General features: G+C 37.0%; 2 protein-coding genes across 2 annotated transcripts; one reads left to right on the top strand and one right to left on the bottom strand.

The window, feature by feature from the left end:
* Positions 1–607: 607 nt before the first annotated feature.
* On the bottom strand, positions 608–4,583 carry LOC137039429 (uncharacterized). Its single transcript, XM_067414738.1, has 4 exons — positions 4,466–4,583; positions 3,172–3,477; positions 2,807–2,941; positions 608–1,037 (listed from the first exon to the last, which is right to left on the bottom strand). Exons 1-4 carry the CDS (start codon positions 4,509–4,511, stop codon positions 826–828), a joined length of 699 nt encoding a protein of 232 aa, XP_067270839.1. The 5' UTR covers positions 4,512–4,583; the 3' UTR covers positions 608–825.
* A 3,825-nt stretch (positions 4,584–8,408) lies between these two features.
* LOC137039428 (uncharacterized) lies at positions 8,409–16,756 on the top strand. The gene is made up of 5 exons (XM_067414737.1): positions 8,409–8,473; positions 8,977–9,300; positions 10,626–10,961; positions 12,890–13,014; positions 15,972–16,756. Exons 1-5 carry the CDS (start codon positions 8,428–8,430, stop codon positions 16,005–16,007), a joined length of 867 nt encoding a protein of 288 aa, XP_067270838.1. The 5' UTR covers positions 8,409–8,427; the 3' UTR covers positions 16,008–16,756.
* Positions 16,757–17,097: the final 341 nt, after the last annotated feature.

Raw genomic sequence — 17,097 nt, 5'->3', positions numbered from 1 at the left:
TGAGCTCCTGAGAGCGAGCCATTCTTTCACAAATGTTTGCAGAAGCGTCTGCATGCCTAATGCTTGAGTTTGAACCCCTGAATTCAATGATTTGGAGGGGCGTCCCAGTACTTTTGTCAATATAGTGTAAATGGAGGACACATTAAATTTTGGTATGCTTAAACAATGGGAGTGGAACAAGGTTTGGTATAAATGAAGTGATGTAGCTCTAACAATATTTATAGTAATAATGGCTGTAAAATGTCAAGGAAATACTAGAGTAAGCTCAGCTCAGAGCCGACGTGTCAGGGCACATAAAACATATATTACTAGGGGGAGCCAGCGAATGCTGAAATCACGTTTGGGCACAGGCGTCACGCCTTTGTAATAGCGTTGGAGTGTGCGCTTGCTCTTTTCTTTCACTTTCGAATCCGTGGCCTGCAAATGCCCTAGAGATGTTAAAAGACCACAGCAAGTTTCACTTCAACATGCCAACATTCCTCTAAGTGTATCACGTGAATTCTGTGAATCGCATATCCACACATCTGCTATTAGCACTGTAACATTGAATGATGTTATAAACAAACAGTATAACAAACGTTATTGTAAAACCATATCTTTATTAAATAAAGTCACAAAATGTTCACCAGCTGTCTCTGAGACATTTCAAGGATACAACAGAGAGCTTAGGAAATTATTCAAGGCCATCATTGGTTACATTATGTTTAGAGCCATATATTACATTTAATAGATCAATCAATAAATGGCCAATGAATGCAAAAACAATCTGTTAATAAATAGCTGTGCAAGGAACAGGAAAAGTAAAAAAGCACTGTGTGGTTTGCTTTATATGTCAACATTTATAGGACTCATTAATTCATACTGATGTTCTGATTTCACCGATAGAGTCTGAAGGTAATTAGTCTCTCTTGCCCAGATCAGCTCTCTTCTCGTAGATCTGATGTCATAAACCAGCACGGCAACAGTGGCCACGCCCACCACAGCAGAGAGAGCCAATCGGATCACAGCTTCAGTAAAACCACAACAGTGGATGCGATCTGAAAAACGGATCAACACTGAATCAGTGCATTAAAGTCTCTTCAAACAAACTTAAGACTGCCAGTTTTCTGGGTTATTTGTGGTTCAAGTATCTATTGGGTGCAAATTTGATTGTCTGCATGCACGCTAAACCAAATAACTTACTATGACTGTAGAATATAGGCCATTCTAAACTCTTTTTAAAATTATTTTCTAGGAATGTGTTTGATTTAAACTCTCCATGATCATTTAGTGATGTTTTATTAACACATTTCGGGAGGAGCATGTTCAGATAATTAAACATGAGTGGAGCACACTAAGTTAATCAATTTAATCAACGACAAGAGGCGTGTGTGTGTGTGTGTGTGTGTGTGTGTGTGTATATATATATCTTTTCGTTGACAGTTTTTCAGCACGCCTCCACCACCCCATCTCCCCACTTGATTTTAATAAACTCTTATTAGTAGGGCTTTGTTGAAAAAATTGATTTTCATATTAATTTCTAAAGATCGATCCGTAACTCAGAGGATCGATTTAATGATAGGCCTACATTTTCCCCGTGAATTTTAATTTGCCGCGTCATTGAATTCACGCATGCGCGCGAGGTGGAAGGACATTAAAACAACGAACATGGCAGCTTTGAAAACTCCAGAACCGCGGCGGACAGATAATACTAGAGTAGGTAAACAAACTCAAGCCGAAGCTCTCGTCACTATACCGCCGCCGCCGCCGTGCTGAAGAAGCGCCGCGGACAGAGAATACGAGAGTGAGGTAGACGAGTGAACTCGGGCTGCTGGATATGTCGAGAATGCGGCTTGCGTCACAGCCGTTCTCAATGCAGCGTGCACTTACTGCCAAGGAAGTTGTAATGGCTGCCTTGTCATGACAGCAGCACGCACCCTCTCCACAGCGCGCGTTCGCTGACTAGAGCACTCTGGAAGGGGGATTGTTCTTTACAACCATCAATACTCCATTAATTTGCAGTTGAATGTCTATAATAATAATATCAATATGCTGCATAACTACAGTCCTGTAATATTCAGGCAACAGCTGGAAAAAATGCTTTCTTTAAAAACACTTATCTAAATCTCAAAGATCGGATCAGATTGGATCGAATAATGATAATCGATTCAAGATCTTGAGAATCGGAATTGAATCAATTCTTAAAATTTGAATCAAAACCCAGCCCTACTTATTAGACATCAACAAAATCCATAAAACAACAGTCTTGTTCTAGACTCTCTCTATCACGGGGGATAATATGGGTTTGGGACAAAATTCCGAGCCCTCCCCCAGACAGCACGCCAAATACGCGTAATCTTTACTCTATGTAATTTGATCTAAGTGTAAACTCGTGAACTAGTGTTTTTAGGGAAGCATTGAGCAACCCAGTGAACCCCACAGCTCTTAGACACCCGCTTCACGTTTTTCTGCAGTCTGTTCTCCATTCTTGTAAACTCAGAAAAAGAAAGCAACCAAATGCGCCCTACCTCCAATACCCATGGACCGTAAATCCCAGGGTATGCATGAGCTGTTCATATATACCTTGAATGCAATGTAATTTTGGATAAAAGCATCTGCCAAATGCATTAAGGCACGTTTTAATTGGTTTATACAGTTGGTTATAGGCCAATCACCAGCTGAAATATCAATAATATGTACTGCACCAATGCAATAAATATATGTTGGGTTTTGACTTCAGTCAGGCCACTAAGAACTAACAGTGAAAAACTAATATCCCACTGATTCCAGAGTTCTGCTCTGTAAATAAACACTAATATCGTCATACCTGAACTTGGCTGATGGACTTCAGTGTTATTGTTGTTGTTGTTTTTCTCGGTTTGATTGACGGTTGTATTGTTCACCACAAAGCTGGACGTCACAGAAATTGAGCTTGATGGTGATGAAGTACTCAATGGAGATTCTGGTAAGACAGATGACACTGTGACATCAGTGTAAACACACACACACACACACACACACACACACACACACACACCTTATTCTTATTAACAGATATGTATTTAAAAGTAATTAAAGCAGCCAATAACATATAAAATGTGGGTTTAAATAATATTGAAAATAAACATCTTACAATGACAAATCTATAGGCTAATTTATATGAAGGTTAGTGCAAATTATGTTCAAACTCACCATTGATAGTAACATTGAAACTCTGGTATGTGGTCTCTTCTCCGATCATTGAAATGTGATAAAGTCCAGAGTCTGTGGTTCTGGTGTTTGTGATGGTCAGAGATCCAGTCTGTTGATCCAGCGTCAGTCTGTCTCTGAATCTCTCGTCATACATAGAGCCGGTGTGCATGAGCCTGCTAAATTCAGCTATTCTGGTGCTTCCGAATGTCCACTGTATCAGCATATATTTCTGTAGTTCAACATCAGGGTTTAGAGTGACAGAATCTCCCTCCATCACTGACACTGACATCTCTGCATTTGTCACATCTGGAAAACGAACAAACACATTTTATCACAGACTAAAGGTCTGTTCACACCAAGAATAATGACTGCATTACTCTACACAAAATGTCACAATGAGGCAGTCCAGTATTTTTAAAACAACTTTAATCGATGTTTTTAATGAAACAGACACACATTGAGGCACACAGCCTATTAAATCAGTTCCTGGACAACACAACCCATGGTCAAGGGCCCCTGAGCTTTGGCTCCAATCTAGAATCCATCCCTTTGTACAATAAATATCACTTTTACAAAGTCTGTGCTGTTGAAGAGCATGTATACAACAGGATGGTTCTGAAATTATTTGTTCCTAATTCTTCTTTTCGGATGTCACGAGATATTTCTTCAGCGCTTGTTTTTTTTTTTTTTGCGCGCTAACAGAAGTGAAACACAAAACATTCACTCTGTGGATCTGATTTATTTCTTATTTGACAAGTTACAGGTCATGAACTAATTTAATTTCATACTGAGAAAGTTATAAACCACCTTAAATTAGCTGAATTACTGTTGAAAGCATTAATATTTTATTATTTATTTTAATTGATGTAATCGTTAATGTTCAGTGTTTTATGGCAAGATAAACTTTGTTGTTATATTTCTAGTTGAATTCCTTCAGAAAATTTATATATATATATATATATATATATATATATATATATATATATATATATATATATATATATATATATATATATATATAAATATAATATAATAAAATTATCCTACTTTAGCAAAGATGTCTGAGAAACCTCCTTTAAGACAATGAACCATAGTTTTATTACGAATGGTAACCACAAAGAAATTAAGGTTTTGTTACAAAAACACAGTTTAATGGTATTTGTGATTTATGCAAATGCCAATCTATACAGAAATATGCAAAAAAAGAAACCATGATTTTACTATAGTAAAGAAATATTAGAAATAGGTTAAGAAATATTTAATTTAAAGCAATTAATACACATTCATGACTTACCAAGACGACACAAGCACACACACAACAAAACAAAAGTGTTAACCATATTCCCTGGCAGTGTGTTAACGACAAATAACGCTGCAAATGTCTGAAACCGAGAATATCCCGACTTTTGTCCCTGCATCTGCATGTCGTCAGAGTCCGGAGACTAGTGGGCGTTTCCGCTGCTGGTTGCTTAGTAACGTTTGAGGGAAAGAAGGAGCTGTCGAGCAATGTTGTTGACATTTTTACGTTTTTATAACCGCTAAAAATGAGCATTTTGAATGGGAAATATCGTATGTAAATGAAGTAAGTACATTAGACGCTTTATATTAAACATGAAATGGAAATAACATGTTCTTTAATTATTTAGAACACCCTCTTCAAAATAGGAAACCTGAGTCGCTATTGTAGATGAGTTTGGATATGATGGCATAACATATGGCGTAGCCTACTAGTGTAAATAAATGATATAAATTAACATCATAACACCAATAGCAATTAAATGATCATAGATGAATGAATGTGACACATTTAGATGCTTTAGAACCATTCAAATAAGAACAATTAAAGGGAGTCTGTATAATGCTATAAACATTTGCAACATTTATTTTCATTATTTTTTTATGATTACAATATTCAGCTAGATATAGGGAACAAGAATAAAGTCTCATAAATAAAACAAACACTGATAAATGTAAGGTAGGTAAATGTCCAGAAAATGTAGAGTACGTATTAACTATTTCCCAAAAAAACAATGTCGAAAAACTGATTTGAAGGTTTTTTTAAACGAAAACTCTTGCAAATATCGGAAAATATTGTACAGTGAAAATCGTTGGAATTATAACTATTTAAAATAGCATTTAAGATATCTTAAAGTTAATGTCAGTTACCATGAGTGAAAATTGCATATAAATAAATATTTGGAATTGGACATTTTGGGGCTTGACTATTCTGCAATTTTCAACTAAAAAGTTAAAACAGTGTTTTGGTCATTATGGGGTCCTGAAAATGCATACTTCTGAAAACGGATTTCAAAGTGCAAGCTTTTGAAAATCATACCGTTAACTCTTTCTCGCCAGGGTAAGTTTCATTAAAAACAACATTTTGAACAAAAAGCTGAGAAAATCGCATTTTTGTGACTGATAGTTTTTCTCCACAGATGGAGAAGATCGAGTCCATCAACACCCCTAAAGCTTGCACAGTTCTGTAGCTCATCCTGGGTACACATTTCATTCAGTAACATTAGACAGTTATGATTTATTTGATGTTTAATGTTGGTGATCACATTATTTTACTTATGCATCTGCTTGCATACGGTCGCTTGTTATTTACATTTATGCATTTAGCAGACGCTTTTATCCAAAGCGACTTACAACTCAGGAGAACAGGAAGCGATCCATCAAGAAGAGGCAAAGAAACACAAAAAGTGCCCCAAATACCAAGGTTTGTATACCGCTCAGAGTAGCAAAAACCAGAAAAGGGAAGATGAAAGGAGAAATAGGAGGAATGAGTGTTGTATTTTTTTATTTTATTTTTTTTAATGTAAGATGTTATACTGCGTCTTCCTCACGTGTTTTGATCAGGAGATTGTGCACTCATTCAGAAGATGCGTAATAGCTGGAGCCGAATGGATATCTGACCATCAAGAAGACCAAAACCGAAAATGCTGGATTTTATGAGCTACAGATAAGAGGCCGCGAGAGCTCACAGCGATTCCTTCTTTCTGTCGCTGGTAAGTAAATTCCTATTTTAACGATCTAAACAATCTAGTCTGAAGTGCAGGCTGTCCGAATACACTTTTGCTAGTATAACGATGAAAAAAAATGGTTGTACCTATTCTCTTAATGAGTCTTGGGCGTAACGCAATAAACCAATCAGAGCCTCATCTCCCATTCCCTTTAAAAGCCAGTTGCACTTGTGTAACGCAGGACAGTAGTCACTGCGAGTAAACCTCACTCCTCTGATCTCATGCGCTCTAGCGACTGATGCTAGAGATTGCAGCCTTTAGCCTCATTGTTAGAGCGTCCAATTCTCATGTCGACCCGGGTTCGAGTCCCGCTTGGAGCATGGGGTTTAAAGAGGAGGGGTTACAGTTCAACCATGACAGATTCGCTATTTACATGGCTGAATTTGTGAGCGGAAAGACTGAACAATTCTCCAGAGAGGAATCTTTTATTTTTAATATTTAAAAATGTTTGTGTTCTGCTGTGCATCCCTGTGTGTGTAATGAGCAGAGTGTATGAACATTGTGCACCTGTCTATAGGTGCATATTACTAACATGCCCTTTAAAAAACACAAAAAATACTGCGCCATTGACTTTAGACCAGGTTTTTGTTGGTGCAGTTGTTTTCAGTTGCCTCAAGATATCAGCACGCCAACAATGCGCCTGAACACATCTAGTTTTCAGAACAGCACGCCCCTTGGTTGAACAGATGGGCTCGAGAGCAATTGCTAGTTAAACAAAGTGACTCTGTCAAAAAACAAAATTTGCGTTGGGTGTATGATAGGACCATTAGTTTGACAAGATCAATGTAATGATGACGTACAGTACGATTAGATCACTTGGACTTATAGCTTCTCTGACTGTCTGTCTCCACGTTGCTGGTGGCTGCAGTTCTGACTGCTGTGTTGGTTCACTATCACCGTAAGATCTCTAAATAAAAAATAAAAAAAACTGGGTAAGTATTGCAACTCATTATTTAAAGGTGTCTGCTTCATTTTCTGTATAAGTAACAAAGTCTGATTATCCACGATTAAGATGAAAAACAACAGCTTGTCAATATGGGATGGGCATATTGCTGGTCTGCATTAATGATTGATGCATTAATGATTATTGTCTGTCATTCAGACATTAAACACCACTGATACAGCAAACAACATCACATACTTTTAAAACAGTTGATCATCGCTGACCCCTACCTCAATTAAATTATTGTTGACAATACGTTTGATGTTTTTCTCTTTACTGAAACTAGGCAAGTTCCTAATGCTTTTCAGCAGTTCAACCTACTCATGCTGGATGGACATAATACTTGTCCAGACCGTACTGCAATGGGGTGATCTCGCCGTTAGACAACCTCCAAATCACACAACTTGATTTTCAAAAAAACAATACATTTGAATATGGTTCTGAAGGGGTCAAAATTGGACAAACTCAGCGTCGGGTTGCTTTTACCCAATTGGGTTAAATGTTTGGGATTTACCCAACATACTGGGTTATTTAATTAAACTGAAATATTGATTAAAAATTACTATATTGCTGGCTTAAAATGAACCCAAAATACATTCGCAATTAGAAATCAACAGATAATTACTATAGTAACAACAGTGAGAAATCAAAAGGTAAAAATGTATTAAGTGCGAATTCCCCAATATATATGACAGGGTGGACAAACTAAAATATGTGTTTTTTTTATTACTAAATTATCAATACACTCAAATTAAATGATCTCTTATTTAACAGGAAAACCATTTCTTTTTTAAATTTGGGATTTTACTCTTTTACTCATTTTTATTTAATGAGCAGTGCATGGGACAGAGCAAAACACATCCTCTTATACAAAACTGAAAAATAAATCTAGAAAATCTATCTAAAGAGCCAAGTAATTTTGTTATAATATATTAAAAAAACGTATAGCCTAATAACACACCCTTTCATAGTAATGTTCATGTTAAGTTATCATGGCAAATTACTAGTTATTTCCGGCGTCACTCAACAACAGTGAAGGTTTGTTTCAAGTTATGCTCTATATGCTCGCCACAATATCTAGCTTGTCCACTGGACGTTTTTCTTTAAAACAAAACAATATTCCACACTCGACGATGATAATTCCGCTTCAGCGCGAACGTTTGCTGAACAGCGACCCCTGGCCACAGTTTTCGATGGGTCACCCATTTCGGTACAACACCTGTTCCTCACTGTTGTGGGTGTGATTGCGGGACAAGCGGAAGTTTCTTCATGTATTGAAACAGTACAGCAATGAAGAGCACTTTAGAAACCTTTCCGTTTTTGTTTTTAATGTGCGGTAAGTGTGGTTTCTGTTCGCTTTCGACCATTTCACATTTGATGTTCTCGTAGGCCTGTAGTTCATTATTATAATAACGTAGCATATTAACATTAATTCAGTGGAATTATTCGTCGTCCTTCGCTTTTAGCTGTTAGAGCTGTAATGCATCGATTCTCTGTTAGAGATCAGTAATCAATTATGTTCTGCTGTTTATTTATCCAAAACTAGGGAAAGAAATTGAAATGAAACGCAAAAAAGTTCACCAAAAATCCTTTTCACTGATTTTTTTTTTTTTTTAAATATTTGTATGTAGCTCATCCTTAGATTCTAGATCCACTATCGTCAGATTTTCTAATTTCTTTGTCAAGACTGTTCTGCATTTAAAGCTGAATAAGTCAAATTGTGTTTAAAAGACCAAACTGATCTCAGTGACTAGAGGTCTGTTCACTAACACCAACAGCAGTTTTGAGTAATAGTAAATGAGTTTATTCTCTGAGAATCTGTTTCTGTTTGTTCTGTAGGAGTGATTGGTAAAGATGAGGATAGACTGAAGTCAGTGTCAGTGATGGAGGGAGATTCTGTCACTCTAAACCCCGATTCTACTCAAATACAGGGGATTATTCTGATACAGTGGAGGTTTGGAGTGTCAGTCATTGCTGAAACTAATGCAAATGAGATCTCATATCCCCATCTCAGTGAGATATTCGGAGGCAGACTGCAGCTGGATCATCAGACTGGATCTCTGACCATCAACAACATGAGAATCAAACACTCTGGATTTTATCAACTCGAGATCAACCACAACACTGGATCTTCACATATGGAACTCAGTGTTACTGTCTACGGTGAGGCCACATTTTTGTGTTTCCAGTAATAAAAAAAAAAAATATTGGCTTTCTAAGAAAGTTATATAATTTTATACATTATTTTATTTTGACTAGTTACTGTGTAAACATTCATCACAGTCTGTGAAAAGTATATAAAAGGCTATACAAAAAAAAAAGAGATTTGTGGGATGACATCCAGGGCACAAAGCTTCCGTTCCACCACATCCCAAAGATGCTCTATTGGGTTGAGGTCTGGTGACCGTGGGGGCCATTTTAGTACAGTATCAAGACACTGTAGTACACAACTCATTGTCGTGTTCAAGAAACCAATTTGATAATTGACAGTAATTAACATCATGGCGACTCTGCTGCTGCTAACCTACTACAGTTTTACGAAGATATTCATAAGAAGTGACTTGAATTACACCCAATTGGGCCAGATTCTTTATTTTTGTTCCACCTGTATTATAGGGGTGATGAATTGAGAAATCAACTTTCCCTTGAGCTTTTGATATATAAAAGTAGGGGTGTAATGATTCGTTTTAACTTTGATTCGTATCACGATTTGAGGTTGTCGATACGGTTTAAGGACGATATTGGTTCATTTAGAACGATATGATCCGAAACGATTCAGTGACTTGAAATCGATTCAGTAACTTTTTAGCCAAAAATGTAAATCAGTGTGACTGTTTTATTTCAGTCGAATCGAATCGTTGTTAAAACGAATCGTTTTAATATAAAAGATAATATAATGATAATATAAGGATATCCTGTAAGTTTCAGAGCTGAAAACTTCCTTGTTAGTCAAAGACCGCACGCTGGACTCAGACACGTACGGGCCAGGGCTCGCAAAGCCCGGCAGGCCAATGAATCTCAATTAATCTGTTCTTGATCTGCTATTCTTTCTCGTTGACATCTGAAGGGCGGCGCGTTCGCGCTTATATCGTCGATGAGAAATAAATCATTTGTCTTTGTGAGAATCATTCCGGTTGCCGCTTCTCCGTCATGTGAACTGACAGCGGAGCTGAAGCTTTTTAAATATGCAAATCTCCTCCAATCCTAGCTGTGGGCGTTTACTTCCAAGTCTCCAGTGCGGTACACCCATCAAAACCCAGCGTTTAGAAGAGAGCCTCAAAACCAGTGTAGAAAAAAGTCTATTACTTATGATGTTTTTGAATGTAAAAACCACACAAACGTCATCAGTTGAGCTCAGACAACCGTATAAAATATTTATTTCTTACATTTATAAAATAATAATTTATTAAGCAGTGCACCTAGACAAACACTGATCTGAATTTCAGTTCTGTCAGTAAATGTTCTGCCTGTGGATCGGTTTCTTTCAGACTCTCCGCCTGTCATTGATTTTGAAAGGAAGATAATTATGTGGGGAGATCCTGTCACTCTTCAGACTGACATGACTGAAACACACGGAGATGAGCTGATAGTGTGGAGGTTTGGAGATGAAGGAAAACTCATCGCTAAAAGTGATATAGAGGCCAAGAGCTCAACATTATATGAGACTGAGGAGAGATTCAGAGACAGACTGAAGCTGGATTATCAGACTGGATCTCTGACCATCACACACACCAGAACCACAGACTCTGAGATTTATACAGTGAAGATCAGCAGCAGCAGCAGCAAACAGACGATATTCAAGAGATTCAATGTTACTATCAGGGGTGAGTAACTTAAACTCCTTCCTCAGGTTATCTGTCATAGAATGCATGACACCTGTAAATAGACCTGTGATTTAAATACTGACTGTTGTCAAGCTTCTGATAAAATAAAAAAAATTAACTGTTAAAAAAGTTTAACAACTTTTTTTTGGTTAAAAAGGAACCAAAATCTAATTTTGAGCAAGTACATAACCAGCCAATGATGATCCCAAAATGATCTCCTTAGCTTAGCTCGATTCACAACGGTAAGCTTGCATTATTACATTATAATTTGAGTGGTACTGGTGAGTTTCCGCAGGAAATTTGAGCATTTCTTTAAGTCAGTACGTCAGTATGAAGGAGTCCGGCTAGTATTAGTAGTATCGCGTGTGAGGATGCTGCAGGTGGCGGATCATTTATAGCCTTTTCTCACAGCAGCTGGAATAAATAAATTATTTTGATGGCAGATTGTAATCCAGAAAAGTCCAAACAACAATCGCCTGTATCCATGTGTCCATTACAGAGTAAAACTTCGATAAAAATCGATTAAAAACCGATTGCGAAATGACTGCGTTTCCATTAACCGATGTTATGCGACTAAAACATTTTTTTCCCTCTTGCAATAAGTCATTGCAAAAATTATGCCAACATATGTTTACGTATATACCAGTCACCACACATTATTTTTAATCGAAGATGTGCATGTTATCCAAGCATTAATGGCAAGGAAAGCCCCTTATACTTGGGAGCAGCCACAGGTAACGCTATTACACATAGTAAACTAAATGCATGTAGTCATGAACATGTTACTTGCTTGTTCAGATGACATTTTCTTGTGAAAATTCTAATTTAGGCCAAATCTGTGCTACACCTGTGCAGTATCTGTCAGCAAGCCACACATACTCAACATATTAGATTCATCTGTGCCGATACACAAACACCGTAAAGATGATAATTCCCCAAATAACTGCAATAGAGTTTCAAAAGAGATGAAGAAAAAGAGGAATATGTTTATATGTAATTGTCACAACTGTAGAAGCCAGTTCCGGTTCAATTCGTACTGGATTTACTTCACTGTTCCATTTGCTCAACATTCCCGAAGTAATATGGCAACCTCTCAAGCTTTAATCGGTCTCCAATCTCAAGAAGAACCCCTGTACGAGATTCTGAAAAGGCAGGAGGAATTAACTACATATCTGGTACATCAAGCCCAACCTCACACACTTCCCAAAAGAGAGATTACAATCGTTGATGGTAATCCACTTCAGTATACCATTCATTAAAGCATTTGAGCATTGAGTTGATGAAAAGACAATAAAAGCTTGTATTTTCTGGGACAATTCACGCCAGGGAAACCTAGAGAGCTGAAGCTACCTCTCAAATTGAGATAACATTAGAGAGAGAAAGAGCTTGTGAGATAATAGAATTGAACATAGAGGGTAGAGCTAAATTCTCTCACATTGTGGACCTCATCGAACGACTCTGGATTCAGGACCAAGTACGGTGAAAAGACATTCAAGGGAAAATTACCACAAATTTTGTTAATCCAGTTCCAAAGGGAAATGTAAAATCACAACAGAGAAACCATTTTGTGTACAAGACCAATGATGACAGAACTTGCTTGTCCTGTCAAGACAATCGTGTTTTAGAAAGGAGTAATGCATTTAAGAAAGCTTGACTTTTTGAAAGTTTGTTTCAGACGCATCCTTCTGTGTTGTATGTACATCGGAAGCCAGTTGTGGAGGACAAGGGGCAAAAGAATAGCCTATATCTACACAAGCTCGTAGAACCTGTAAAACTCTTTCTTTAACATCGTTCTTAATACCCCTAGACTGGGGAGCGATGTATCATTTTCATCATTACAGTATCAGTTCTCATCTCAGGTTATATAGTGCTGATATTTGTAGTGTGCGTTATAGATCACACACACACTAATGACTGTTTGTCTACAGCCGTTCCAGATCCAGGTCCAGGTCTGCCTCCTGGTGCTATAGCAGGAATAATCGTCGTTCTGCTGCTGGTGTCTGCAGCTGCAGTCTATGTTTTTCTTTACTGTCAGCTCAATGAAAGGCAAGCGGTAAGGATTACAGCTGATACAGCAAGATAAAAAATAACTTTTTTCTACAATAGTGTAAATCTGTAATATGATAATGTCATGGTCAAAGATTAAAGGTCACTTAAATCAGATTTTCTACCCCCCTCCTAATGTTTGCTCGGAAGAGTAACAACATCTTGACTATGCCTTTATATATTTTTACGCAAAAAATTGCTGCCTTCTGATTGGATTCGATATAAGCAAGTGTATATAGAAAAAGGTTAATATATGAGGCTTTCATAGGCTTCCATTCAAACACTCGTGGTCGAATGTGTTCAAAATACCACAAGGCTCCTACTCTCCGCCTACAGATTTAATGTGTAAACGTTATGGGAAGCTCTCTAGTGGGAGACCCAAGTTTGGTTTGAAGACTCGTAACGTACCAAGCAAATTTCTCACATTCCTGATTTCTAACATACTCCCAGTGTTCGGCTGCGGCTATCAGAGCAGAAACTAAGGCTTTTTTTCCTTCACATAGAGTAACATTATAGCAAAAGTTTCAACACACTCAAAGGTATTTTCAGTATGATATAACAAAGCTACGCTTCCCCACAATTTTAATTCGTCACAGTAATTCAGCACTTGCGGATGACAAAGCGAAAAGAGCGGCAGCGACCGAATGTGGTATATAAGCAAAATAAAAACCGCTAAATGTTCTGGCTCTAAGCCCCATCCTGCTTCATACCACAGTGATGTTAATAAAATATTAATACACTAACTCACCCATGAACATGAGTCCTTTCTATCGGCTATGTAGGTGAAGATGACAACTCCCGTGATTCCACTCATTCACGGTGACATGAAGCTATACTTTTGTGGTAGTTTTAAATAAGCTATCTTTAGCGGTGCAACTTACATACTGTGTCTTTAATAATATGAATATAAGAAATTAGAAGGGGGAAAAAAACATGTTAGTTCTTTTCATGGGCGTAGATTACGCGGGGGACGCGGGGGACGTGTCCCCCTCACTTTTAATAAAATGTATTTACGTCCCCCGCACTTTTACTGGGTCTCACCGATCCTAGTAGACCCGCTCCGAGCGGGATTCGAACCGGAGTTACCCTGTGCGGGGGCGGACAAGTTAACAGGGACGCTAACGACAGCCTTCTCTAAACTCGGTTGATAGCGCGCTTCTTGAGGTCAGGGGCAAGTGTATTTACATAGAAACCAATGTGAATACATCAAGATTTAAATTCAGAGACAAAAAATTATCTATGCATGACCTGTAATTTTTTCCGAATCTTAATATGAGGAGGGCGCTCTCACAGAAAGTCCAAAAGTGGATTCGTAATACCCTGTCAAGCTGGAGCTGCAGTTGAGGGAAAACAATCGTTATGATGATGAAACGTGACGACGACAATCAGACGATTGCGACAATATATGCTTTATGTGTGTTAAGTCATCTCAATGTAGGCTATTTATTGACAATAAAGTATCATATGAATAATGCAGCTTTTTTAATGTTTAGTATTCTGCTCACCACGGCTGCATTTATGTAATCGAAAATAGTTAAAACAGTAATATTTTGAACATTATTACAAATTAAAACCGCTTTTTTCCCTATGTGAATATATAGTAATTTATTCCTGTGATCAAAGCTGAATTTATCATCATTACTCCAGTCTTCAGTGTCACATGATCCTTCACTAATCATTCTCAAATGAGGATTTCATAATCAAGAAACATTTATGATTATTATCTGTGTTGAAAACAGTTCCCAAAATGTTGTGGAAACCATGATAGCCTACATGTTATTTTTCAGGATTCTTTAATGAATAGAAAGTTCAATGGACAGCATTTATTTGCATTTATTAAATAAATTATCTAATTTGTAATATTAAAAATATCACTTGTGATCAATTTAATGCATGTCTGATCAATAAAAGTATTAATTTCTCTCTCTTTTAATTTTACCACAAATGTTTAGAAAATTAAGCATCACCATGAGCAGCACAACTGATCATAATCCTAAATGTGTGTTGATCATCAGATCCTCATATGGGAATGATTAGTGAAGGATCACTGAAGACTGGAGTAATGATGATAAATTCAGCTTTGATCACAGGAATAAATTACATTTTACTATATATTCACATAGAGAACAGATGAGTTACATCAGAATATATATATATTTTTTTACATTGCATAAAATCTATGGAGTCTTAATGCAGAAGTGTTTGTAGTATATAAACCAATCATAAAATTGGCAAAAAAAAAATAAAAAAATAGGAGAATAGGAGAATAATATTATAGATATTAATTATTGGTTATTGTTCAGCAGTGTATTTGATATCTTGCCCAATTAAAAGCAAGAGATGCGATAAATTATATTGGTCCAAAAAAAAAAAAAAAAGACTGTCCCCCTCACTTCTGAAAAGATGGCTACGCCCCTGGTTCTTTTAATGTAGCAACCCCAGTGAACAGAAATACTATACTTGATGTTGCTTGACTCTGCCAAGTCAAACAAGACCTCAGCTGAATCTGGTACTGATGGTGTAACTTTCACTGTTTGTTTTCCATGTAGGTGTGTGTGATATGATTTAATAAACAGAATGAAGCCACATTTCAAACACCATTTTACACTCTGATCTGATATCCAACAAAATCCCCTCAGCACAAGCTGCTACTATAGTCAGAAATGAATGTGAATGAATGAAAGGGTGCTTTTCCTGAGAGGAATAGCATACTTGTGGTAATATTTAAAAGATCAAGGTAAACGTTTAATTTCAGTTCGCATGTTCTGGAAATATAATAAATGTCAACATTTGTTGTGAGACACTTGATGGAACTTCTACGAAATCCGTCAGATGTGTATCTGACATGATTACATTGCTAAAAGATTCCGTACATTGTATTTCTAATGGTAAATCGTTGACATTAAGTCTGAGAGAAACGACTACAGACTTTATTTCTTTAATTTTCTCTTTCATATTTATCAGGAAATGATTCTGACACTGTGTAGATGTCGCTGTTGAGAGGATGGAGTGAATGAGGAGCAGAAGACGAGTTCAGTTTTATGAGAAGACCACTGGGACATAATCTAGTCTCAGCCACAGATCGTCTGATGCATACAAAATTGGAATTGCTTTCGAAGTCGTCATCTGATTGGTTGAATTCTACAAGATGTCCGGAAGACGTACGTGTCGCGTTCTTTAACTGTCTGCCTGGAAATACATGCGGTGACGCCAAACCCCCTCCTGGAAGAAGAAAGGTGTCATTTGACAGTGAGCACTTATCAGGATCAAATATGCTTTTTTTTTTCAAAAATATGCAAAGTCCGTGGTATACTCTTTAAAAATATGTCCAAGAGTTTTGAGGGTGGGACATACCAGTCTGACGTTGGCTGATAGCTCACTGTATTAGTCCGGCAATGAGCGTTTGTCAGACTAGTTTTTGGTGTATTCCACACGCCAGACTCAAGTCAACAGATTTTTTGTTTATTTGTGCAGAGCGTTTCCAAATTAAAGGTATTATAATTAATATTTAGGTCTTTATGAGAGTTTTTTTCTGTATTGAAACGAAGAGTTCTATAAAAGCTAAATGCTGTGGTGAACAAGTGTATTTGAATATTGGAATGGGGATTCATATTTTGAAAACGCAAACTTTGTGTTTTGTCATTTTTGAAATGTTTCATATATTGTTTAATGTGTACACAATTTTAATGATATTGGAAATTACAGGAAATGTATTTGTATTTTATTATATTGTAAGTCTTTTTAACCAATGAGGTTCTCATGATGATCCCCTCGAGTTCAATCGTCGAATGGTCGAGTGTCGTGATTGTAGAAACGAAGCTTTTCAAAGCTTCAAATCATTGCTTCGCGAAATGATTCACTGTTTCGAAGGGTTCGAAACGACACGCGCTGGTGACTCCTGCTGGACAGAACAATGTAAATGCAACACAAACATGCCAACATGCATTAAAAGCTTTTACAAACACATTGCAAATGTTTTATTTAAAGTATAATCTATCAGATGTTTTTAACTAATCAATCATCTAATACCATTAAATATTAAGTGTCCGTCTTTGGGTGCAGCTAAACAGGCTATGCAACTATCATTCCT

The sequence above is a fragment of the Pseudorasbora parva genome, chromosome 14 (assembly GCF_024679245.1).
Source record: "Pseudorasbora parva isolate DD20220531a chromosome 14, ASM2467924v1, whole genome shotgun sequence".
Taxonomy (NCBI): domain Eukaryota; kingdom Metazoa; phylum Chordata; class Actinopteri; order Cypriniformes; family Gobionidae; genus Pseudorasbora; species Pseudorasbora parva.
The sequence above is the reverse complement of the archived record's forward strand: the minus strand, read 5'-3'. Positions and strand labels throughout refer to the sequence as shown.